Source organism: Callorhinus ursinus, unplaced genomic scaffold (assembly GCF_003265705.2).
Source record: "Callorhinus ursinus isolate GAN/ISIS: 27379988/994484 unplaced genomic scaffold, GSC_fseal_2.0 scaffold32, whole genome shotgun sequence".
Lineage (NCBI taxonomy): Eukaryota > Metazoa > Chordata > Mammalia > Carnivora > Otariidae > Callorhinus > Callorhinus ursinus.
This window is the reverse complement of record NW_027397094.1, coordinates 16,917,673-16,937,371: the sequence shown is the minus strand read 5'-3', so window position 1 is coordinate 16,937,371 and position 19,699 is coordinate 16,917,673. Positions and strand designations below refer to the sequence as shown.

Here is a 19,699-nt window from a genome sequence, read left to right as displayed (position 1 = left end):
TATGACAAGGACACTTTCTCCCACTTGTGAGTCCTCATCCCTGCTCATCTGAACCAAAGGAACTGGAACAGCTCTGGGGGCTCTCTCAGTTGGTAAAATGGACTCATTAGGGAGAAGTCCATCTCCTTCCAATAAAGAGTACTCAAGTACAAGGACAGTATTCTCAGCTCTCAAGGGCTTTAGACTCCTGGTAAATAAAACAAAGCAGTGTCAGCACCCCCATCTCAGCAGGAGGCATCTGCTCCCCCTGGGAGCCCTGTGGGACATCACGCTGTTGCCCTGGGCCGTGCCCTGCAGACCTGTGCATGCAGCCTTTGCCTGGTGGGGTGTGGCTGCCAATTTAGATGCAGCAGACCGTGGGCTGGAGGGAATGGGGATTCGAGATGACACCGTTCTAGGGAATTCTGTGATTGGAGCATATTTCAGAAGTTAGAGGCAAACAGACGGCTTTTCTTGGTCACCATTTACAGTTGTATAAGTAAGAAGTGGATTATTTGTTTCTATCAATTTCGATATTAGGGGATACAATTAGTGAATCCAGTTCCAAGGTGATTGGAAAAAGTAGTAATAAACTTTATGCCAAAATGCTGTTGGATGCTGACCTCTCCTCTCCCCCTGCACCTTTCTCCTTTGTTCACATCACGTAGAAATTGAGAAAAGCCTTCACATTCCTAGCCTCCCCTGTAACCATTAATGGTCAAGTAAGATGGTTCTGGCCAGTGAGACATAAACAGAAATTTGAGAGCCTCTGGGAGTCTTTTTGCTTTTCTTGTAGTACTCAGACTCTACTGCCCTTTCTTCCTCCCTCAAACGTTACGTGATGCCTGGAGATAGATCAGCCATCTTGCAACCATGAGACAACAAACAGAAGGACCAAAGGCTAACACAGTAAGAATGATAGAGAAAACCTGCGCTTTGGCACATGGAGCTGCCCGGCCAGTATCGACAGCTGTCTGTCTCTGGGCCTCTGCTTGTTTGAGCACAATTAGTAGCCTTTGCGGACAGTTATGCGCAGCTGAGAACGTCGCCAATAACATAACCTTTATTCCCACTGAGAGGCCAAAAGAGCATTCTTCGAAAATTCAATTCCGGGACGCCTGGGTGGTGCAGTCAGTTAAGCATCCGACTCTTGGTTTCGGCTCAGGGTTGTGTCAGGCTCTGCACTCAGTGAGGACTCAGCTTAAGACTCTCTCTCCCTCTCCCTCTGCCCGTCCCCCCCAATAAATAAGTAAATAAATAAATAAAATCTTTAAATAAATTCAAATCCATTGAGTACACTAAATTTCCTGTCAAATTTTAGCCTCTTTGGAATGAGGTTCCCTTTTACATTTGTTTTAGTTGGATTTTGGGTTTTTCCTTTTTTTTTTTTTAATTTAAGTACAGTTGACACACAGTGTTACATTCCTTTCAGGCATACAATACAGTGATTAGACAATCCTGTATCTAACGCTACACTCAGAAGTGTCATTGTTTCTGTATTTAAGGGAGTAATCTAAGTATAAAGTGTAACAATTTCCCAGTGAATTGCAGAACTTAATCTGCTATGCCCAGACGAGGTTCATGAAAACTCTAAATCTTGAATGAATAACATCGTTAGTGTCATGCCTTGCTTTGCAGTTAGGTTTTATTTTATCACATAACATGCTCCATCCATAATCAACCCTGTGAGGAAGGTTGGGAGGATCTTTCTGCCTCTGTTTTCAATAAGATGGGAATAGGCTTACCTTCCCTTTATCCCTCCCCAGGATGTTTATGGTTCTTGATTTAAGTCTGCAGGGTGATAAGCTTCTCTAAGAAATCTGGGTACGACCCTGCTGACAGACATGTGGCTGGTATACAGGATCTTTAATAACAGCTGTGATCCTGAAAGGCTGGGAAGAGAAACCATTTCTAATGTGCGTTCCAGGAGTTCTCTACCCAGAGTCGTCTATGGTCAACCCTGGCAAGTAAACAAATACTAGAATAACATTCTTCTATTCCAGGGATTGGTGAGCTATGGCACACAGGCCAAGTGTGGACCACAACTCTATAAATAAACTTTTTTTTTTAAAGATTTTATTTATTTGACAGAGAGAGACACAGCGAGAGAGGGAACACAAGCAGGGGGAGTGGGAGAGGGAGAAGCAGGCTTCCCGCGGAGCAGGGAGCCCGATGCAGGGCTCGATCCCAGGACCCTGGGATCATGACCTGAGCCGAAGGCAGACGCTGAACGACTGAGCCACCCAGGCGCCCTACGCAATACAGTTTTAATTGAACACAATCGTGCTCATTAGCTTCCATACCGTCTGTGGCTGCTTTCAGGCTCCAGCAGCAGACTTGAGTGGTTGCAACAGAGAAGACATGATCCTAAAATATTTATTACCTGGCCCTTTGCACAAAAGCCTTGCTGAACCCTAATCTGTTAATTCAGATTGCCAGTGACAAAAGTAACAGATCTATACTTGTATAGTGTCCTTCTATCTAAAATTTAGCTTTGGAGGGCGCCTGGGTGGCTCAGTCAGTTAACTGGCTGACTCCTGATTTTGGCTCGAGTCATGATCTCAGGAGATCGAGCCCTGCACTGGGCTCCATGCTCAGCGGGGAATCTGCTTGAGATTCCCTCCCTCCCTCCCCTCCTCCCTCCTGTGCACACGTGTGCGTGCTCTCTCTCTCACACTCCCTCAAATAAACAAATAAATAAATCTTTAAAACATAAATAAATAAATATTAGCTTTGGAAACATCTACTCTATTTACAGCACGTATTTCATGTGTCATTTTACTATTTTATTCCTGCATGAAGAGATGACTATCCAGAAAATTCTGAACAAAGCGACGCAAAAAAAAAAAGCTAGATAACTTATCTTATCCCCTTCATAGCGAGAAGAACAGGTAGAAATAACTTACAGGTGATAGCTAGAATTGCACAGCACAAACTTCATCACTCACAGGAAATTGATTTAAAAAGCTATACTGTTGGCAAAATTCAGATCTGCAAACTTTAAGCCTGAGACATTGGACTTGACCGAAGGGGGCAGTGGAGAAAAACAAAAGGAAACTTTGGGTCTGGCCATAAAAGAAAACTCTGAGCAGCAAATGCTACAAATCAAGAAAATCTGATGAAGACAAAAGCTAATTGATTAGTCAGCTCTTCACGATAAACTGTAAATGGAAAAGAATTTATCCTGATGAAAATCACTTTTGAGAAATAAGAATGGAAAATGTTTCATTAGCTTTAGAGAAACGAAAATGATTTAACTACTCTATATAATAGAAATTGATTAGTGAATTAAATTGGCTGAATGGGTTCTATCCCAGAAAATATATTTTCAAAGAAAATTCAGCAGGAGTCACACAAATTTTGAATTCTGCATTCTTGTGTAAGACGGCACATTCTCGGGGGCTCTCAGTTTGTTTTGTGGGTGCCTCCCTGGCGGGGGGGTGGCCCTGGACAGGCCTGGGGTTCCGTTTCTGCATCGGCAGAGGGAGGCAGATACAGAAAGTACGGTTTTCCAGAACTATTTTTTCTACTCAGCCCATCTTACACCTCTATTATTACTACAGCAAGGTGGCTGGACTCCACGTGTTTGCTTTGGCACCTGTGTGGTTGGGAAAAGTCTACAGGGGACAGCACTGCTCACCATGTAATAAGTTTAGGTAAGAACGGCTGTCCAAGGGGAAAACGTTGTCACCCTTTTCCCACCGAAGCTCCATACGGGTGATGATAGAAATGCTGTCCTTCTGGGCCTGAGTTGTATCTCTTGCGAAAACCGAGTTCCAGAAATAGTGTTTATGCAACACTTTGGTTATTCTTCCATGGAAAACATTGCAAAGAAATTTGGGAAGAGAAATCTGAGGAAGTGCCTTCTTGCTGCAAATGGGAAGGAGTGGAGAAGTCAGGGTGCCATGGGGAGGCCAGCCACGGTAGGAGTGCTAGCAAAAGCTGCCAGCCAGAGCCAGCCCTACACGGAGGCCGGGGTTCCTGGGTCACCACTGGGGCCTCCCCCTGGCCGTTGTGGAAAGAGCTAGGTGACACGTCCCGTCTGAACCTCGGTATGAAGAGAAGCGCCCACGACAGTTGCTTTGCCCATCTTACCAATAGAGGGACCGGCTACCCTGATAGATGGTTCCATGGCAAGTGGTCAAGCTGTCTGGACACCGGGGCTTGGCCTAAGATGTCATGCGATGAGCCAAGGTGGAGGAGGGCTCTATGTGGTTTGCACTTACGATATTTAAAAACAAACACAAAAACATTGAGCTGGGCGGACCACTTATACTACTTTATCAACAGTAGGGATTCTGATGGGTGCATGAGTCTCTTCTAACATCCTGTCCAAACAACGCTGTTCCGTATTTCGGTGAAGAACTCAATCTGTGTATGTTCTTCAACAGAGCTTTACTGGGAGAACCCAGCCGCTGTGTCTCCTCAGTTCTTTTCTCTTCACCTCATGCCATTCCCTTGGATCTCGAAATGTTTCCACGAAGACACCTTGGCTGTCTGAGTAAGGAGTAAGGAATTTGGATAAGGGATCTGGAAGTCTTCCCTTCTCCCTCTCCCCTGGATGGTCATGTCAATGGTGACTTTCTGGAGTCAAGGTTGCCCTGTAGATAGATGACAAAGGGTGGGACTTTCTGGCAAGGTCCCATGAAAATGGCACCCCAGTTGGAGAGCCCTAAAATCATACCAGTGGTGCTCAGGTATTACCCTGATGCCCAAAAAGGATGATCTCTCTTCCAAAAGATTCTAGGCAAAGGAAAAATACAATTCTCTTCGGCTGCCTCCTCCAGACATTAAGTGACCCCCTGTGCCAGGAACTGCTTCTCCTACCTAAACCCATTTGAGTGATTTCCCAAGCCAGAGCAGAGAGACCATCACATAACACCATGCTTTAAAATTATGAATCACAGGCGTCTTCCCCTGGGGAAGAAATACCCAACCACACTTGCTGGGTCATTCCACGATCATAAATTAAAACTATCAATCAGACTGTCAATAAATGTTTACCAAGCACATATAAACAGATTACAGTTACAAAGGAGATTAGGAAATTGAGAGAGAATACTATAAACAGTTTTATGCCAGGAAGTATGAAAGCCTACGTGACAGTGACAATTCTCTAGCAAAATTCAAATCATCAATAGAGGCTCAGGAAGCACTAGAAACCTTAAGTAAATAATTGAGGAGCGTGCAACAAAGTTCTGCTGAGGTTCTATCCTCCAGAAAGACACCATGCCCAAGGGGGAAAATGGCAAGTTCTATCCACTTCTGAGGGACCAATAATCCTCATCTTTTGTGAATAATTACTGAACATGTCTTCTGTATCAGGTCCTGACCCAGCCCTGGGAGGCACAGCGCAGGAAGTTCTCCAGCCTTCCACGGTCTTATGTCCATCTGGAGAAGTACTATGTCTGCACATGTAGATGTCACCGATGAGATCGCAGCAACAATTATAAGACGCTGCCCCTTCCTAAGCACTTTTGATGTGCAGGGCACCCTTCTAAGACCTCACACCTGCTACTTCACTTCCCTTCTCCATCACGGGGCACGTGGTAAAAGGGTAGAATGTACTAAATGCACCGTAGCTCTTTGAGCACAGGTGTTATTCTTGCTCTTGTATCATGTACTCTTGAATTAAGGTCAGGGAACAAATCGGGCCCATGGTTATATTCTCTGCAAGCCCCAGGAGAAAAATTCCTATGTCGAGGGTTGTGATGAGTACTTGGCACGCAGTGTGCCGTCACTCGTGAAAGGTCTGCTGGGGTTGTGGTTTTCAGCCAGGTGGTTGGAGAGAGAGCTAACTCTGCTCGGCTGACAGCAAGCAGAAATGCAACGGTAACCTGACCCTCCACCCGACCCAGAGCCGAAGGTCTCTATCCTGTGCACTTTGCCCACCCTCTTCCTCTCTGGGTTCCCACAGTGCCCTTTGGCCTCCACTGGTCATCTCTCGCCGGACCTTCATCCACGGCCAGCGAGAGCCCGATGGCGCCCAACTAGTCTTCGGCACAGCTCCCCTGTGCTTCTGGACAGTGTTTCCGACACCCAGAGGGCCCTGTAAGGACAAATTCAAATGAAATAATAAGAGACCCCATTCTCTCTGTTGAGAGTGGGGAAAGGGATCTCCCCTACCCTGTCTGTTTTCTCAGAGCACTTACCTTAGAAAACTTGGTGTCGTCAATACAGTTCTCTTCTTTTCGAAATACAAACAGGAAGGACCAGAGCTCCCTTAGCTCCCAGTCCCTGAGTGCCGTACATAGGAGCCTAAGCTGCGGGGGTGTCTGGCTCCGCGCTGCCAAACTACCTCCTGCCCTAAAGGGGTGAGAAGTGTGTCTTTCCTTCAGTTAGCAGATGGTCACTCCAATTACCAGGTAAAGTCAGATGACCTCTGCGTGACCAGGAGCGCCATCGCGTCCTCTTGCTTAAGGACTAGGTTGTCATCTGTCTTGAGAACACGTGTGTAATGGTAGTATCTGCTGGCCATCTTTTCGTAAATTCCCTGTGATGCCCATCACATGGGTTTTAATGCTTACTCCCTCAAAAAAGTGTTTTCTTTCTCTACTGTTCTGTGGAGAGAATTGCCGGGTTGGGAGAAGACTCTGTTTTTTAATTAAATGTCCCCAACAGTGCCCCATAACCGCTTGTCTGATGCATGCATGGCTCCCCCACATGTCCCACAGGCCACCTTACTAGACTCCCTGCTTCCTGCCTCCGGGGCTCCCTGCCATCTGTTGTTCACACGACATGCGGTGAGGTCTTGCTTCAGTGTAAATCACATCCCATTCCCTCCAGGAGCAAGACTCTCCGAAGGCGGCCCCTTGTAGTCGGTGACAAATCAGAACCCTCGCCCCGTGGAGCCATTTACACAACCTGACTGCTGCCTGCCTCTGTAAGCCCTAGTACACGCCCCCCTTGTCCTCTGGGCGCCGGCCACTCTGACCTCATTCCTGTCCCCTGAGCACAGAAACCACCACCCAGCATGGTTTCCTCCTCCATCTGTGAGCCACGGCTCATTCGATCAGTTCGAATCTCACCTTCAGAGGCCTCCGCGAGCACCCCAGAGGAGCACCCTGCCCCACACCTTATCGCCTGACTCCTTCTTACCTTCCTTATCCCGGGGACCGTTGCATGAAATTATACGGTTCATGTATTGAATTCTGAACGATGAGCTTGCTGAGGGCTGATTTTGTTCTTGGCAATACTTCTGCATCCAGAACAGTGTCTGGCCACAGGGGGGTCTCAAAAATCCGTGTGCCCCCCAAGGTGGAGCGGCCCTGGCTTTCGTGGTGAACTGGTCCATGAGTGCAGCAAATGAAGGCAAGAAATTTGGAGAGGTACTGAAAACCATCCCGGGCATGAGCGGGCTCAACCAAGTAGCTGGTCTATTGAAATTCAGGCCCTTTTTGAGAAAATTCCTTCTGATTGAAATGATAGAATATTTCTATCGACTCCTAAACTCAGCTCTTCACTAGATGTTTCCAAGCACATCCAGGTGCCCCCCTGTTCGCAGCTCTTGGATCTCCCCCAGTTCCTGCTCCTCTCCATGCCTAGTTCTTAGTTTTCCTGTCCATTACCCATTTTCTGGGTTTCCCGAGCTCTTTTGATAAATGCCTTTCTGCCTAATTTGTGCAGATCGATCTGCACAACTTGCAGGAGAACGTTGACACGTGAGGGGCCACCTGCACGGAACACTGTGTGTGCAGGGGACGGCCAAGAATCATACCTGGGGATTACTGTTCGTACCACTACTATTACTAAAACCTAAGTCACATTTGCAGCACGTAACTTTATGAAACCTTGCCAGGGGCAAAATTAAGCACAGAACTCATACACATCTTTTACAAGCAGCTTTATTGAGATATAATTCACTTATTATACAATTCACCTATTTTAAGTATACGGTTCAACAATACCTAGTATGTGCACAGGTATGTGCAACCATCACCACCATCAATTTCAGCACATTTTAATCACATTAGAGAAACCTCGGATCCCATAGCTATCACCCCACTTCTACCCCACTCTGCCCCGGCCCCTGGCAACAACTAATCTATTTGCTGTCTCTGCAGATGTTCCTGTTCTGGACTTTCATATGAATGGAATCATAGAACATCTTAGTCCGTTTGGGTTGCTGTAACAAAAATACCACAGACTTTAGGGCTTAAACAACAAACATTTATTTCTCACAGTTCTGGAAGCTGGGAAGTCCCAAGATCAAAGCACCACCAGGTCTGGTGTCTGGTGAGAACCCATTTCTTGGTTCAAAGATGGCTGTCTTTCCCCTGGATCCCCAGTGGTGAAGGGGACAAGGGAGCTTTCTTGAACCTCTTTTCTAGGGCAGCAATCCCATTCATGAGGGCCCCACCTCCCAAGGCTCCACCACCAAATACCATCACACTAGGGGTTTGGTTTCTATCTACGAATTGGGGCAGCGAGGAGGGGACACAGACCTTCAGTCTATAGCATATAATCCGTGGATTTTTGTGACTCATTTGTTCACTTGACGTAATGCCCTCATGGTGCCTCTATGTTGTAGCGTGTGTTGGTGTTTGATTCCTTGTTATGACTACATGGACCTACCACGTTTTGGTTATCCATTCTTCAAGTTGATATGCATTGTTTCTACCTTTTGGCTATTATGAATACTGTTGCTAGACACACCCAATGAACACGGTTTTGTGTGGACATATATTTTCATTTTGGGGGGAAATACACCTAGGAGTGGGATTTCTGGGTCACATGGTAACTGGGTGTAGTCTTTTGAGGAACTACTAGACTATGTACCAAAATTGCTACATGGTGTTACATCCCCACCAGCTCATACAGTTTTTAATTACCTAAATTAAGCAAGAAATCATATTTATACATCAGTCATAGTAATCGAACCCGTGACTGTAGTACTTCATATCCTAGTACTCGGATGAAAAAAAGTCCTATCCAAAATAAGCGATTCTTATGTTCCTTTATGTCCTCACAGCTAGGACTGACAGTCAGTGACTTTATAAATTATCTTTTCATGGGAGCCTGAGCTAATAAATCCCTTTGAAAGCTGGAGCATAAGGATTGCTATGAGATTTTACGAGAGCCATTAGCTCAAAGGAGACAAATAGTTCCTTTCCTGAGCCATTCATCCACACGAACATAGCATGTGTTTGCTGCCTAATGGCACCTTCCCAACGTGGGAGAATACAATTTATGAGAGTCTGAAAATGATGTGTCAAAAAGACGAAATGAGCGGTGACAAAAGATGAGACGTATGAAGAGTTGCTGAAGATAAACCTTTTCCACAAAAAAGATGGGAATTAAATAAAAATCTATGTCAATTCTAAATATGCACCTGGACCATATCATGTAAGAGAGAGCGCAAATAAGATATTTGTAATTATATTAATTATTTTAATAAACCCAGCAACATTGTGGAGAATATAAAAATCTCTACAATGAAAGGATTTTTTTTTTTTTATTCCATCTCTTTTTGCTATAGAAAAACTTCACAAACTACCGGGGACTGTCCTTCCTCCTCAGGACATTACTCTGCATTATTCACGCCCAGAGATACGTGTCCCATTAATTCCACGATAGTTATTGTCTCCTGGGAGGTGTATCAGTGAGCTTTTGCTACATAACAAACCACCTCCAACTTAAGGGCTTTAAAGAACGAATGCGTGCTTTCCAGGAGTCTGTGGATGGCGTTTTACATCAGGCTCAGCCGGGCTGTCCCGTTCTGGGTGGGCTCTGTTGTTTGCCCCTGAGCCAGCTCGGAAGGAGACAATGGAGTTGGGATGGCTCTGGACGGCCCAGATGGCTGGACCCTCTCTCCCTGCGGCCTCTCACCTGCCCAGCAGAACACTAGCCAGGCTCGTGGATGCAGTGCCAGAGGGGTTCTCAGGACCAGAGCAGAAGTCCCAAAGCGTCCAGAGCCCAGGCTGGGCTGGTGGGGGTGGGGAGAAATTGAAGGTGAGAATGGAGCTCCCACGTCTGAAGTCATTGCCTCCACCCACCCCAACACTCCTCTTGGTTGACCCTGCAGAGGGAGAGCAATGGAAAACTCCCAGATGTTTGCAGGAGACCCTGAAACCAGCGCACTGAGCACCAGGTTCTGTGTGCATCCGTGGGGGCAGACAGCTTCTCAGAGGGCTCATGGGGGGGCACCAGACAAGAAGGGCCACCACGGCTGTTCAGGTAGAGGGAGGCCTGCGAGCCCGCTCAGGTCCCAGGACCTGAAGATCACATGGGAATAAGCCAAGGGTGCCCACAGGCCCCAGGATTCCTAGCCACAAGCAACGGTTGCTATTTAAAGCAGAAGAAAATTTATTAAAAGGTAGAGGGAGATAACCATTTCTAGGGAAGCCAGAGACCCAGGCTCGGAAAGAACAAACCAGCAGTGATGCTCAAGGCCATCCCGAGGCTGCTTCGGAGAGAGGCCATCTTCACGGTCGCTCGCTGGCAGAGATCTTGTTCCTCAGTCCAACATGCTGGAGTCTCACACAGGATGCCGACGAGTGGACACCAAAAGCTTGCCACGCAGGCCATAAAGACTGGAATGCTTCCACCACCACCTTGCACCCACAACACACAAAACAAGTTCTTTCTCTCCTGCTTCTCCACCTCTCGCTCTGAATCAATCTTGCACGGGGGCATCTGAGGAGCCGAGCCTGAGTCATGTAGCTCCAGGCAGCCAGGAAGACCTGGGAATAAGGTCTGCTCCCATCCCCGGGAAACAGGATTTATGAAATGAGAAACTCTCTAGTTGGAAGAAGGGTGTTCAAATGATGCTGCGCAGCCCAAACATGACAATTTCCACTGTCGGGGAGCCATGGGTGAGGTGTGTGGCTGAGAATCAAGAGTCACTTTTCCCAGGCGTTGCCCTGAGCAGGCAGGAGATGTGCTGGGAGAGCTGCAGAGCCAAGAGCCCCACCAGGGAAGGAACGAAGGGCCAGAGATCGAGGGGACTCAGAGAGACCCCGGCGGAGGGGCTCCCGTCAGGGGAAGATGTTGGAGCCATGCCGCACCCCCAGGGAATTACAAAGCATTGTCCGTGATAAGAAATTGAAACACAGGTTACACTGGTTGTGAGCCTCCAGGAGCAAACACAGTGAGAGAAGAGGTGAATTCCCAGAGCCCCAGAGGCCCTGTCCCGGGCCCTGGATAAGTCAGACCCCCACCCGTTCCGGGTGCCACTGTTGGAGAGAAGAAGGGACAGGAAGACCGTTGAGTGGGGAGAGACGAACTCAGAGAGTGTTTGAACTCTGAAGTTCAAACTTGACAGAGCGAGAGACTATTTTAAAATGAAATGGTGTCGTACAACAAAATTTAAATTCCATTTTTACTACTGTATGGGAATGGGGGCTCCAGAACAAGAGGCGACAAGATGTACAGTTTTTAAAAAGTCAAGTTAGAATGTTTGCACGTAAACCCCGGAAAGCAGATTTCCATTCTGCTGTGCCTGGGGTCCAAGGCATCCTAGGGTCTGTGCACAGCATCAGCCTGCAGCCCCTGAGGGAGGCCCGGGAAGCTGTCCTCTTGGAATGAGACCAAACTGCAGGGACAGAGGCACCAGAGGGTCAGCAGAAGGAAGCCAGGGATATTGGTCTTTCTTCCGCACTGGAATTGTATTTTATTTTTCTAAAGATTTATTTATTTATTTGAGAGAGAGAGAAGAGAAAGGGCAGAGGGAGAAAGAGTCCTAAGCAGACTCCACGCTGAGCATGGAGCCCCATGTGGGGCTCGATGTCATGACCCTGAGGTCACAACCTGAACCAAAACCAAGAGCTGGACGCTTAACCGACTGCACCACCCAGGCGCCCCCACGATGAAAGGTTACAGAGTGAAACCCCTCAGCAATGCAAAGGCAATTTCAACAGTGTCACCTTGGGCCGTAGGGCAGGAGCCTAGTGCTTATCTGGGGCGACAAGGCCTTGGAGGAAACGATCCCACAGTCAAGCCAGAAAGCAAGCCCGCAGCCGAGGAGCTCTGGGAAACCGAGGGCAACCATCAGCAGCTGATGAGTGTGCGTCTCCGAGCTGGAAGCTCTCCGCAGTCATACAACTGAGGCCAAAGACTGGGCAGAGCGCCTGGGGAAGACCTGGGCCCGGTGCCCAAAGGTGACCTCCTGCCCTGTGAGGCAATGCTGCTGTGGGTGGTCCACTGGGGAGGAGGGGTGGGTAGCCGGATGCTGGAATGGGGGCTGTTCCGGGGTGGACACGTCCTGGGGAAGGAAGTGAGAGTCTCACCTGGGACCCAGGCTTCCCAGTGTGAACCTGGGAGGTAATAGAGGGAGTTTTGCCCCCAGGTGTCACAGACCCACCCGGGCATGATCTTCGCATCCCTCTGCCCTGAGCACAAACCCACCTGGGCTTGGAAAGGAAAACAAAACACATTCAGTGCAGGCCAGCAGTGTGGAGGGGAAGGACTAGTAGGCCCCCCGAGGCCCTGGTAAGGATCAATTAATTTAGAATTCACTTCAGCACATTGTGCTGTCAACGGGAAGGAGATATAGCTCAAATGATGAATGGTCCCCATGAGGCTCACAGGGCTCGAAGCCACCCATGTCTCTCTCTAGGCTGGTGACAAGCAGACAGACCTCATTACAAGAAATGCACCTCATTCCCATGGGCAGACCCATGGACCTTCCCCTCCGAGGTGTTCAGAGCGTTCCCTAGGGTGTGTGAGGGGGTGTGTGTGAGAGGGGCTGCATGCAGGAGGTGTGCAGGGCCTGCCGGGCATCCAGACGGTGTGGCTGAAGTTCCTCTATTTCCCATCCTGAGATGGAACTCAAGAACCAACAGTCTGAGCCCTTACCCAGGTGCAGCCACTTTGCCCGAGGAGTCCAGTGGCCTTGGACATCGGAGCAGGGCAGACGGACTCTCCCTTACCAGGTCTTGCCAAGCGCGCAAACCAGACCCGATCCTGCGACGGGGATTGTTCTGTGTTCCGTGCCTGGCTCAGCGGCGCTGGGTGCTGTGTGCAGAATGGCTGGGGCGGCTGGAGGAAGAGTCCGGAGGGGAGGGGAGCCAGGGTGCGCGCCCAGGTGTCCGGGGGAAAGGGGCCACGGCTTTCCAAGGTTTGGAAATGGCGGCTAATACTTTTATTATATTGCCTCCAACCTCTGAACCTCATTTCTTCTCAAATGTGAAATTGTGTTTGTAGAGTTTTACAGGACACAGAATTTTACTAATATGATATCTGCTTTTGCAAATATTTCCTAACACCGACTGCCAGGAATGTTGGAGAACAGAGGCTCCTGTACCCTGGAGGAGGAGCTGATGTCCTCTGTGTGTACACCGTATCAGGGGTCAGTCACCAAATTCCGGCTGGATGACATCTGGCCCCCCGGCTGCTTTTGTAAATAAAGTTTTATTGGCACATAGCCACGCTGATTCATCACATAGCATCCATGGTTGCTTTTGTGCTACAACCCAAAAAGTTGAGTACTTGCAACACAGACCATATGGTCCACAAAGCCGAAAATATTAACTAACTGGCTCTTTAAAGAAAAAGTTTGCAGACCCCTGCTCTAAATCAAAATGAGGTGGTCTGAGAAAGAGCTGGGTAAGCTCGGTTCATGTAATAGGTGTCATGACGGTTCACTAAGCTCCCTTCCGACTACAAAACCCTGCAGCTCTCTGACTTCACATGTGATTCAAGACCACACAGCACACTCTCCTCCCGCAAAGCAAACACTGCCTGCCACCTCCCAGACCGATTTGGTTTCCGTGCTCTCTTTTCCCATAAAGCCATCCTCTCTCTCCCACGGAGACTCCCCAGTGCATTAAGCAGAGTTTGCTGCCTCTGCCTGGAATTGACCCAGGCTGACTGCTCCCTCTGGGTCTGCAGGAGCCCCTGGGAGGGCAGAGAGCTCTCTCCACAGTTTGCCAGCAGGGCGTGCCTCATTTCAGTCTTCACAGGGAGGTTCCCAGGCAAACAGGAAGAGGCCAAGGGCCACTGAGCCCTGGTTTCCCTGAGCTGGCTCCTTGATTAGTACGGTCACCTTGTCAACCTGAGCCCACCAGCAAGGGAGCAGCCATGCCTTACCTCTATCGGGCCGCAGGGCCCCAGAAGCACCCAGTTCCCAAGGATGCCCGCATCACCCACTCCTCAGGCCAGAGCTTCGAGCAACTGAGGCAGGAGTGCGTGCAGAAGGGCGTGCTGTTTGAGGATGCAGACTTCCCAGCCAACAGCTCCTCTCTCTTCTATAGTGAGAGGCCCCAGATCCCCTTCGTGTGGAAACGGCCAGGGGTGAGTGCAAGAGGAAGTGGTGGGGGTGGCAGGCAGGGGTGTGGGCTCAGCAGCCTGGCAGAAGGCAGCGAGGAGAGGAGGGGCTGGGTGGGTGGGCTACACACAGACGCATCTGCCAGGCACATCTGCCAAGTCTACTGTTGAGATGCTATGCAGTTTGCAGAGGGAATGACACGCAGGGGGCATGCACCAGCAAGCCAGGGATGGCTCCGGCACCATGCCCAGGGTGTCTGGCTCCACCCCACCCCCAGCTCTCTGACTCCCACCAAGGTGAGCCCAGGACAGGAACCCAGAGCCAGAGAGGGTCTTGTCATTAAGTGGTGAATGGGAGACAAGTCTCAGGTGACACGTTCTATGGGAACCCAAAGGCAAACATGCAGAGCTGGGTGGGAGGCAGTCTTGCCCCGTGTGCTGAGGCTGCTGGGATGCATGTGGGGATCCCGTAGCTTCTGGCTGCAGCCCAGGATGTTCAGTGTGGATGGACACTCACGCAGCGAGTGCTCAGTACACACGTGAAGGATGGAACACTCGGGAAGCAGGGCCTCTCTCCCCAGACCACAAATCTCCCTTCCCAGAGGGGAGCCAGCGTCCGAGCTGCCCCATCCCCAACAGTCTGGAGGTGACGGGCCCCAGGGGCACCAGCTGGTGCCTCCCACAAGGAGTCAATATTTGCTGTGCTGGATTAGTCAGGCCTTGACCTCCGCCCGGGCGCTGCTGGCTATCATTCCTTCCAGGTGGGGACACCTTCCAGGTGGGGCTCCTACGGGGACAGGTTGCTATGGACAAGGAGAGCGCAAAGAGGGCTGGACAAGAGGTGAGACCCTGAGTGCTGGTCCCACCCTTCCACTGATTTGTCCCGCGACTGTGGTCCTGGCACTTAATTCCCCCGAGCCTCAGTCCCCTCCCCTGTGAAACGGGAACAGAAACGGCCAGAGAAACGACCAATGTAGATCCAATGTCCAGCAACAGTCTGCAGTAAGCAGCAGCTGATGTCATGATTGCTATTACGGGTGTCACCCCAGAGCAATGCCACCTACGGCTACATGACCTCCTCTCTGGACCCCACACAAAGAGCACCCGCAGGACGTTTATCACAGGTGTTCTCAGGATCAACACCTGCGGCCGGACGGGGAGCAGGAATGAGCAGAGGGAGCCTCTGGGCTGTCCCGTGGCCCCATAAATGGCCGCACAAAGCCCTCAGCCGGTTACACGGGGTGCCCTGGAGCTAGGATGGACCGTCAGAGTCGTCTTGTGTCGGGGTGACAGTGTCACCGGTGTCTGTGGCCCTCACCAATGAGTACCCCCAAGAGCCATGACCTTGGAAAAGGTAGCTTTCTCAGCACCCCCAACAGAGGGAACGAGCGGAGCCCGCCCTCGCCCCCCGCTGCGGGGGGTCCAGGCCATGCACCACACGGAGCCTCACTTTCCTCTTCCACAAAAGGGGGTTATAAGGCTGCTTCCTTTGCGGGGCTGTTGCAGGGATTCCCGTGTTAGCGTGTAGAGCAGGCAGAAAGGAGCCTGTAGATGGGTGTCCCTGACTGTGTTTACACGACCCTGCTTGTAACCAGACTGTCCCCTCCCCGCTGGAGGAGGGCGCCCTGCCTTTCGGTCTGCACCGCCACCCACTGGCTGAACGTGTGATTCCGCCGCCGCGTTCAACTCACCTTCTCTTTGCCGAAGTTGGAGTTTCTCGGCTGCACACAGGCCAGCATGGAGAACGCCTTTGTTCCCGCACGTGGAGTGGAGCAAGGACCCCCCAGACCCCCAAGGGAGTCCAGAGTCCCAGATCTCAGCTCTAGGAGGCAGTCATCCTCACTACTGATCTCTCTCGGGGTTGCCCCAAAGGATGGGTGAGGCCGCCATCCACTCGGGGGCCCTCCACCCGTGACCAAGGGCAGAACGATCTCTCTCTCTTTTTTTCTTTTTTAAGATTTTATTTATTTATTTGACAGAGAGAGACACAGCAAGAGAGGGAACACAAGCAGGGGGAGTGGGAGAGGGAGAAGCAGGCCTCCTGCCCAGCCGGGAGCCCGATGCGGGGTCCGATCCCAGGACCCTGGGATCATGACTTGAGCCAAAGGCAGACGCTTAACGACTGAGCCACCCAGGTGCCCCAAGGGCAGAACGATTTCTTCATTTACCTTAACTCAGGTCTACTGTTGCTGTCTTTCCTATGGATCCATTCTCAGAATCCATTCTGCGTTTCCCTTTGCGTGCCCCTGACACGGTCCTTTCTGTCCTCACTCCCAGAAACACACCCGTCTGTTTGCAATCCGAGGGGCTAGGGGTTTTACAGACTTCTGATAGACTTGTGTGAAGTCAGCAGCAAGGGGCTGGGTGGTGGTGAGGATTGAGATTCCTCCTGCAGGACGGAGGGCCAGGGTCGCTGGTGTGCAGATGGGCGGGCGGCAGGAGGGAAATGCTAAGCGTTGCCAGTGTCCCTCCAGAGGGCTTTTGTGGCCTGGGTGCTGTTTGCATGTCTGCTCAGCACTTAGGTGGTGCATGTTCGGGCAGCAAGTGCCGAGCTGCCCAGTGGGACCGTGGTGCCCTCCCCAGCACCACCTTCTTGGCAAACACAGCTGTGCTCGCGGGCGGGGTCATGAGCACCAGAGCAGTCGGAATCAGAAAAGTCAGGGGGTCACCAGAGAGCAGTGGGCAGCCGGGCTCAGCCTCCAGAGAGCCCCGGGCAAGGCGCTCACCGAGGGGGAGCCCCCGGGGCCTGCAGTGGGGGTGGGGTGATAGGCTCCGCTGGGAGAGAAGGGGAAATCCCCTCCAGTGGGCCTCTTGGAAAGGGCTGTGTGTCGGAGTGGGGAGGAGTGGGTCTGGGGTGCAGCCAAGGGCCTGCCTTCCTGGGCCCGCAGCCTTGACTTCCTCAGCTCACAAGCGCTTCCTTCGGCTTTTTCCTCCTCGCCTCCCTGTCCGCCTGCATCCTTCTGTTTCTTCTATGCAATTCCCTCCCTAACTTCTCAGCCTAAACCCAGGGTACCTCTTCGCTGAAGATGCTCATAACCCTCTAGCCCAGGCTGACGGCCCCCTGGCAGCCTGTGGCTGAGACTGCCCTGCACACTGGGCCTGCCCTGTGCCTCCAGAGACACCCCCGTGTCCCCACGCGCCTTTACAGCCCTGGGTAGCACACAGCTGCCGATCCGAGCCCAGCCTCTCCAAACTTGTTACAAATGCGGCTTCTCCCCTTTCAAATTAATGACTAAGTAAAGAAAAGTCTATGTGCGTGGCTGAGCCCCTGATGATGTACGAAGTGAACAGAACAGGCCCCAAGAGGGAACATTCCAGGACGCCTGGTCCTCTGTCTGGGTTCACCTCGGGTTTGTCAAGACTCCTCTGATCTTCCTGTCCCAGGACTGTAACAGGTAACCCTCATCCTCAAGCCCCCAAACAGCATTTCACAAGAACAAATGTACCTCTGGGCCCCACACACGCAGGCTGTCCAGGCACAAATGCAATGCATCCAGAGTACACACGAACCAATATGCGTGTGAGACGGGCGCACGTCACACGCTCCCCACACCTGAGACCCACATCTGTCGGTGTTCGTGGCCACGCCCCTTCGGCGTGAACATTCACGGACCCCACGCGGATTCATTGACTCCCAGGAACACTGGACAGACCCCTGTATCAGCCACGCGTCCGGGGAGTTCACCACTCCATACCCGATGGCTAACTCCTGTTCACTTGGTGAGAGTTTCTGAGTTTTCTCCTTCTGTGTTTTTCTCCATCCATCCACAGTTTGAGGCAATTTGGTAAAACTCTGCTGGACAAAAACAACTAGCTGCACGATGGAGCCGAGACGCAGTGGCAGCTGTTGGCCCAGTTGGTGCTGTTGGCAGGACGGGCCAGCCGAAGGCGGGGGAGGGGAGGGCCGCGAGGGGGAGCGGGGGGGGGGGGCCCCCTCGCCCACAGCCCATCTGGTCTCTGGGAGGTCCGCGTCTGCCACAGCCTGCTGGGCAGGGTCTGCCCGCCTTCAGAGTCGGAGATAGGGAGGGGGCCACGGCGGTGGGAGTTTTGCTGGCTGGAGCCCTGCGGCGCTCCCCCGATAGGGGCTGGCTGCCGTGGGAGCTCCTGGGGTGCCCTTGGGAGCCGGGGCTCCAATACACATTGTGCACCTGGCCCCGAATGTCCAAGACGGAGGAAAGTGGCCTCACATGACAGATGGAGACAGCCTGGAGAAGTTAGATGGTGCGCCCGGAGCCCCTCTGCGGATCGAGGAGGGCTCCTGAGGGGAGCACCTTTTCCTGGTTGGTTTGCACCTTCCCACTGGCCTGGCCCAGAGCCACCTGCAAACACCTGGGGAAGAGGAGCCGGGAGAGCGCCGTGTGAGAGGGTCTGCACGGGCCAGGAGACTGGCACAGAGGAGCTGCCCCCACCCCCGTCCATGGCCTCGCCTGCCATTCTGGAGCCAGCATTCGGTGTGTCGGTCAGACCCCCGCCACACCTGCGATTGTGGTGAGCCGATGGCACAGTGTTCAGAGGTTCTCCTGGCCCCGTTCACTGAAACACTGGGAAAGCACATAAGCCCACACAGTGCTCTCTGGGCAGATGTCCAGGGCGTCCATCACTCCGTGAGACCGGCACATCACGGGGGCTGCGGGGAGAGTGCCATCATTTTACACGTTGGCTCTTCGCCTTAAGCAGTCCCCCTTCCTGCAAAGAAATCACCATCCTCCTGCTGATACTTTGGACGCAGACCAGAGAAGTAGGTCCCCGGGGAGCTTGAGGAGGACTGTTCAGGGCAGGGCTGGGCCCCGGGGCACCACCCAGGTGCTGGTGAGGACTCTTGCCTCCAGTCCTGTCTCTGAAAAGAGGTGGGAAAAGCCCCTCACTCGGCCTGCATTCAGATCCTCTTAAAATGACCGAGCATCTGCTGTGTGTCAGAACTTTCCTCTATGTCTGATGATTTGTTGTTTCCTCGCCCTGGACCCTCACGTGACTCCCTACTCAACTGTCTGCTTCCCCAAGAGGTCCTCCCTGACCGCTCCAGCCCCCACACAGCCCCCGTCCCACACCATTACTTTCCATCCTGGAACTCACCGCTCCTGAACTTGGATGTCCGTGCCTCTGTTCATGGTCTGGCCCCCAGTCCCTCAGCAACTCAGGAGGGCAGGGATTCCCTCTCTCTTGTTCTTTGCCTTAGTCCCTGTCAGGAATGGAGACTAACGACTCAGCAAAATGTAAAGAATAGACGAATTTTATATAATTGCTTTCAAACACTTTTCTGTTAATGCTTTATAGTATCTCTTTCTCTCTATATATGTATATATAAGTAATTATGTACACATAATAATATAATTATGTGCAATATAGCATAAAATATATGTAATGCACTGAGGTAAAGTTACATGAGAGATATGTGCATGTATCTCCCACTACATAGTGTATATATATATTGATAGGCATATATATGTGTGTATGTGTATATATATATATATATATATATATATATATATATATATACAAAATGCATACTTTAAAA

General features: G+C 51.1%; 1 protein-coding gene across 3 annotated transcripts in view; it reads left to right on the top strand.

Annotated features, from left to right (window-relative positions):
* The first annotated feature begins 13,971 nt into the window (after positions 1–13,971).
* Positions 13,972–19,699, top strand: part of CAPN9 (calpain 9) — a 40,556-nt gene continuing 34,828 nt past the window's right edge. For all 3 annotated transcript variants that reach the window (XR_012374329.1, XM_025850886.2, XM_073879062.1), the window contains exon 1: positions 13,972–14,211. Coding sequence is in view for 2 of the 3 variants with exons in the window: in XM_025850886.2 (XP_025706671.1) it covers positions 13,999–14,211 (213 nt within the window). In the remaining variant the exon portion in view is untranslated. The remainder of the gene's footprint in view (positions 14,212–19,699) is intronic.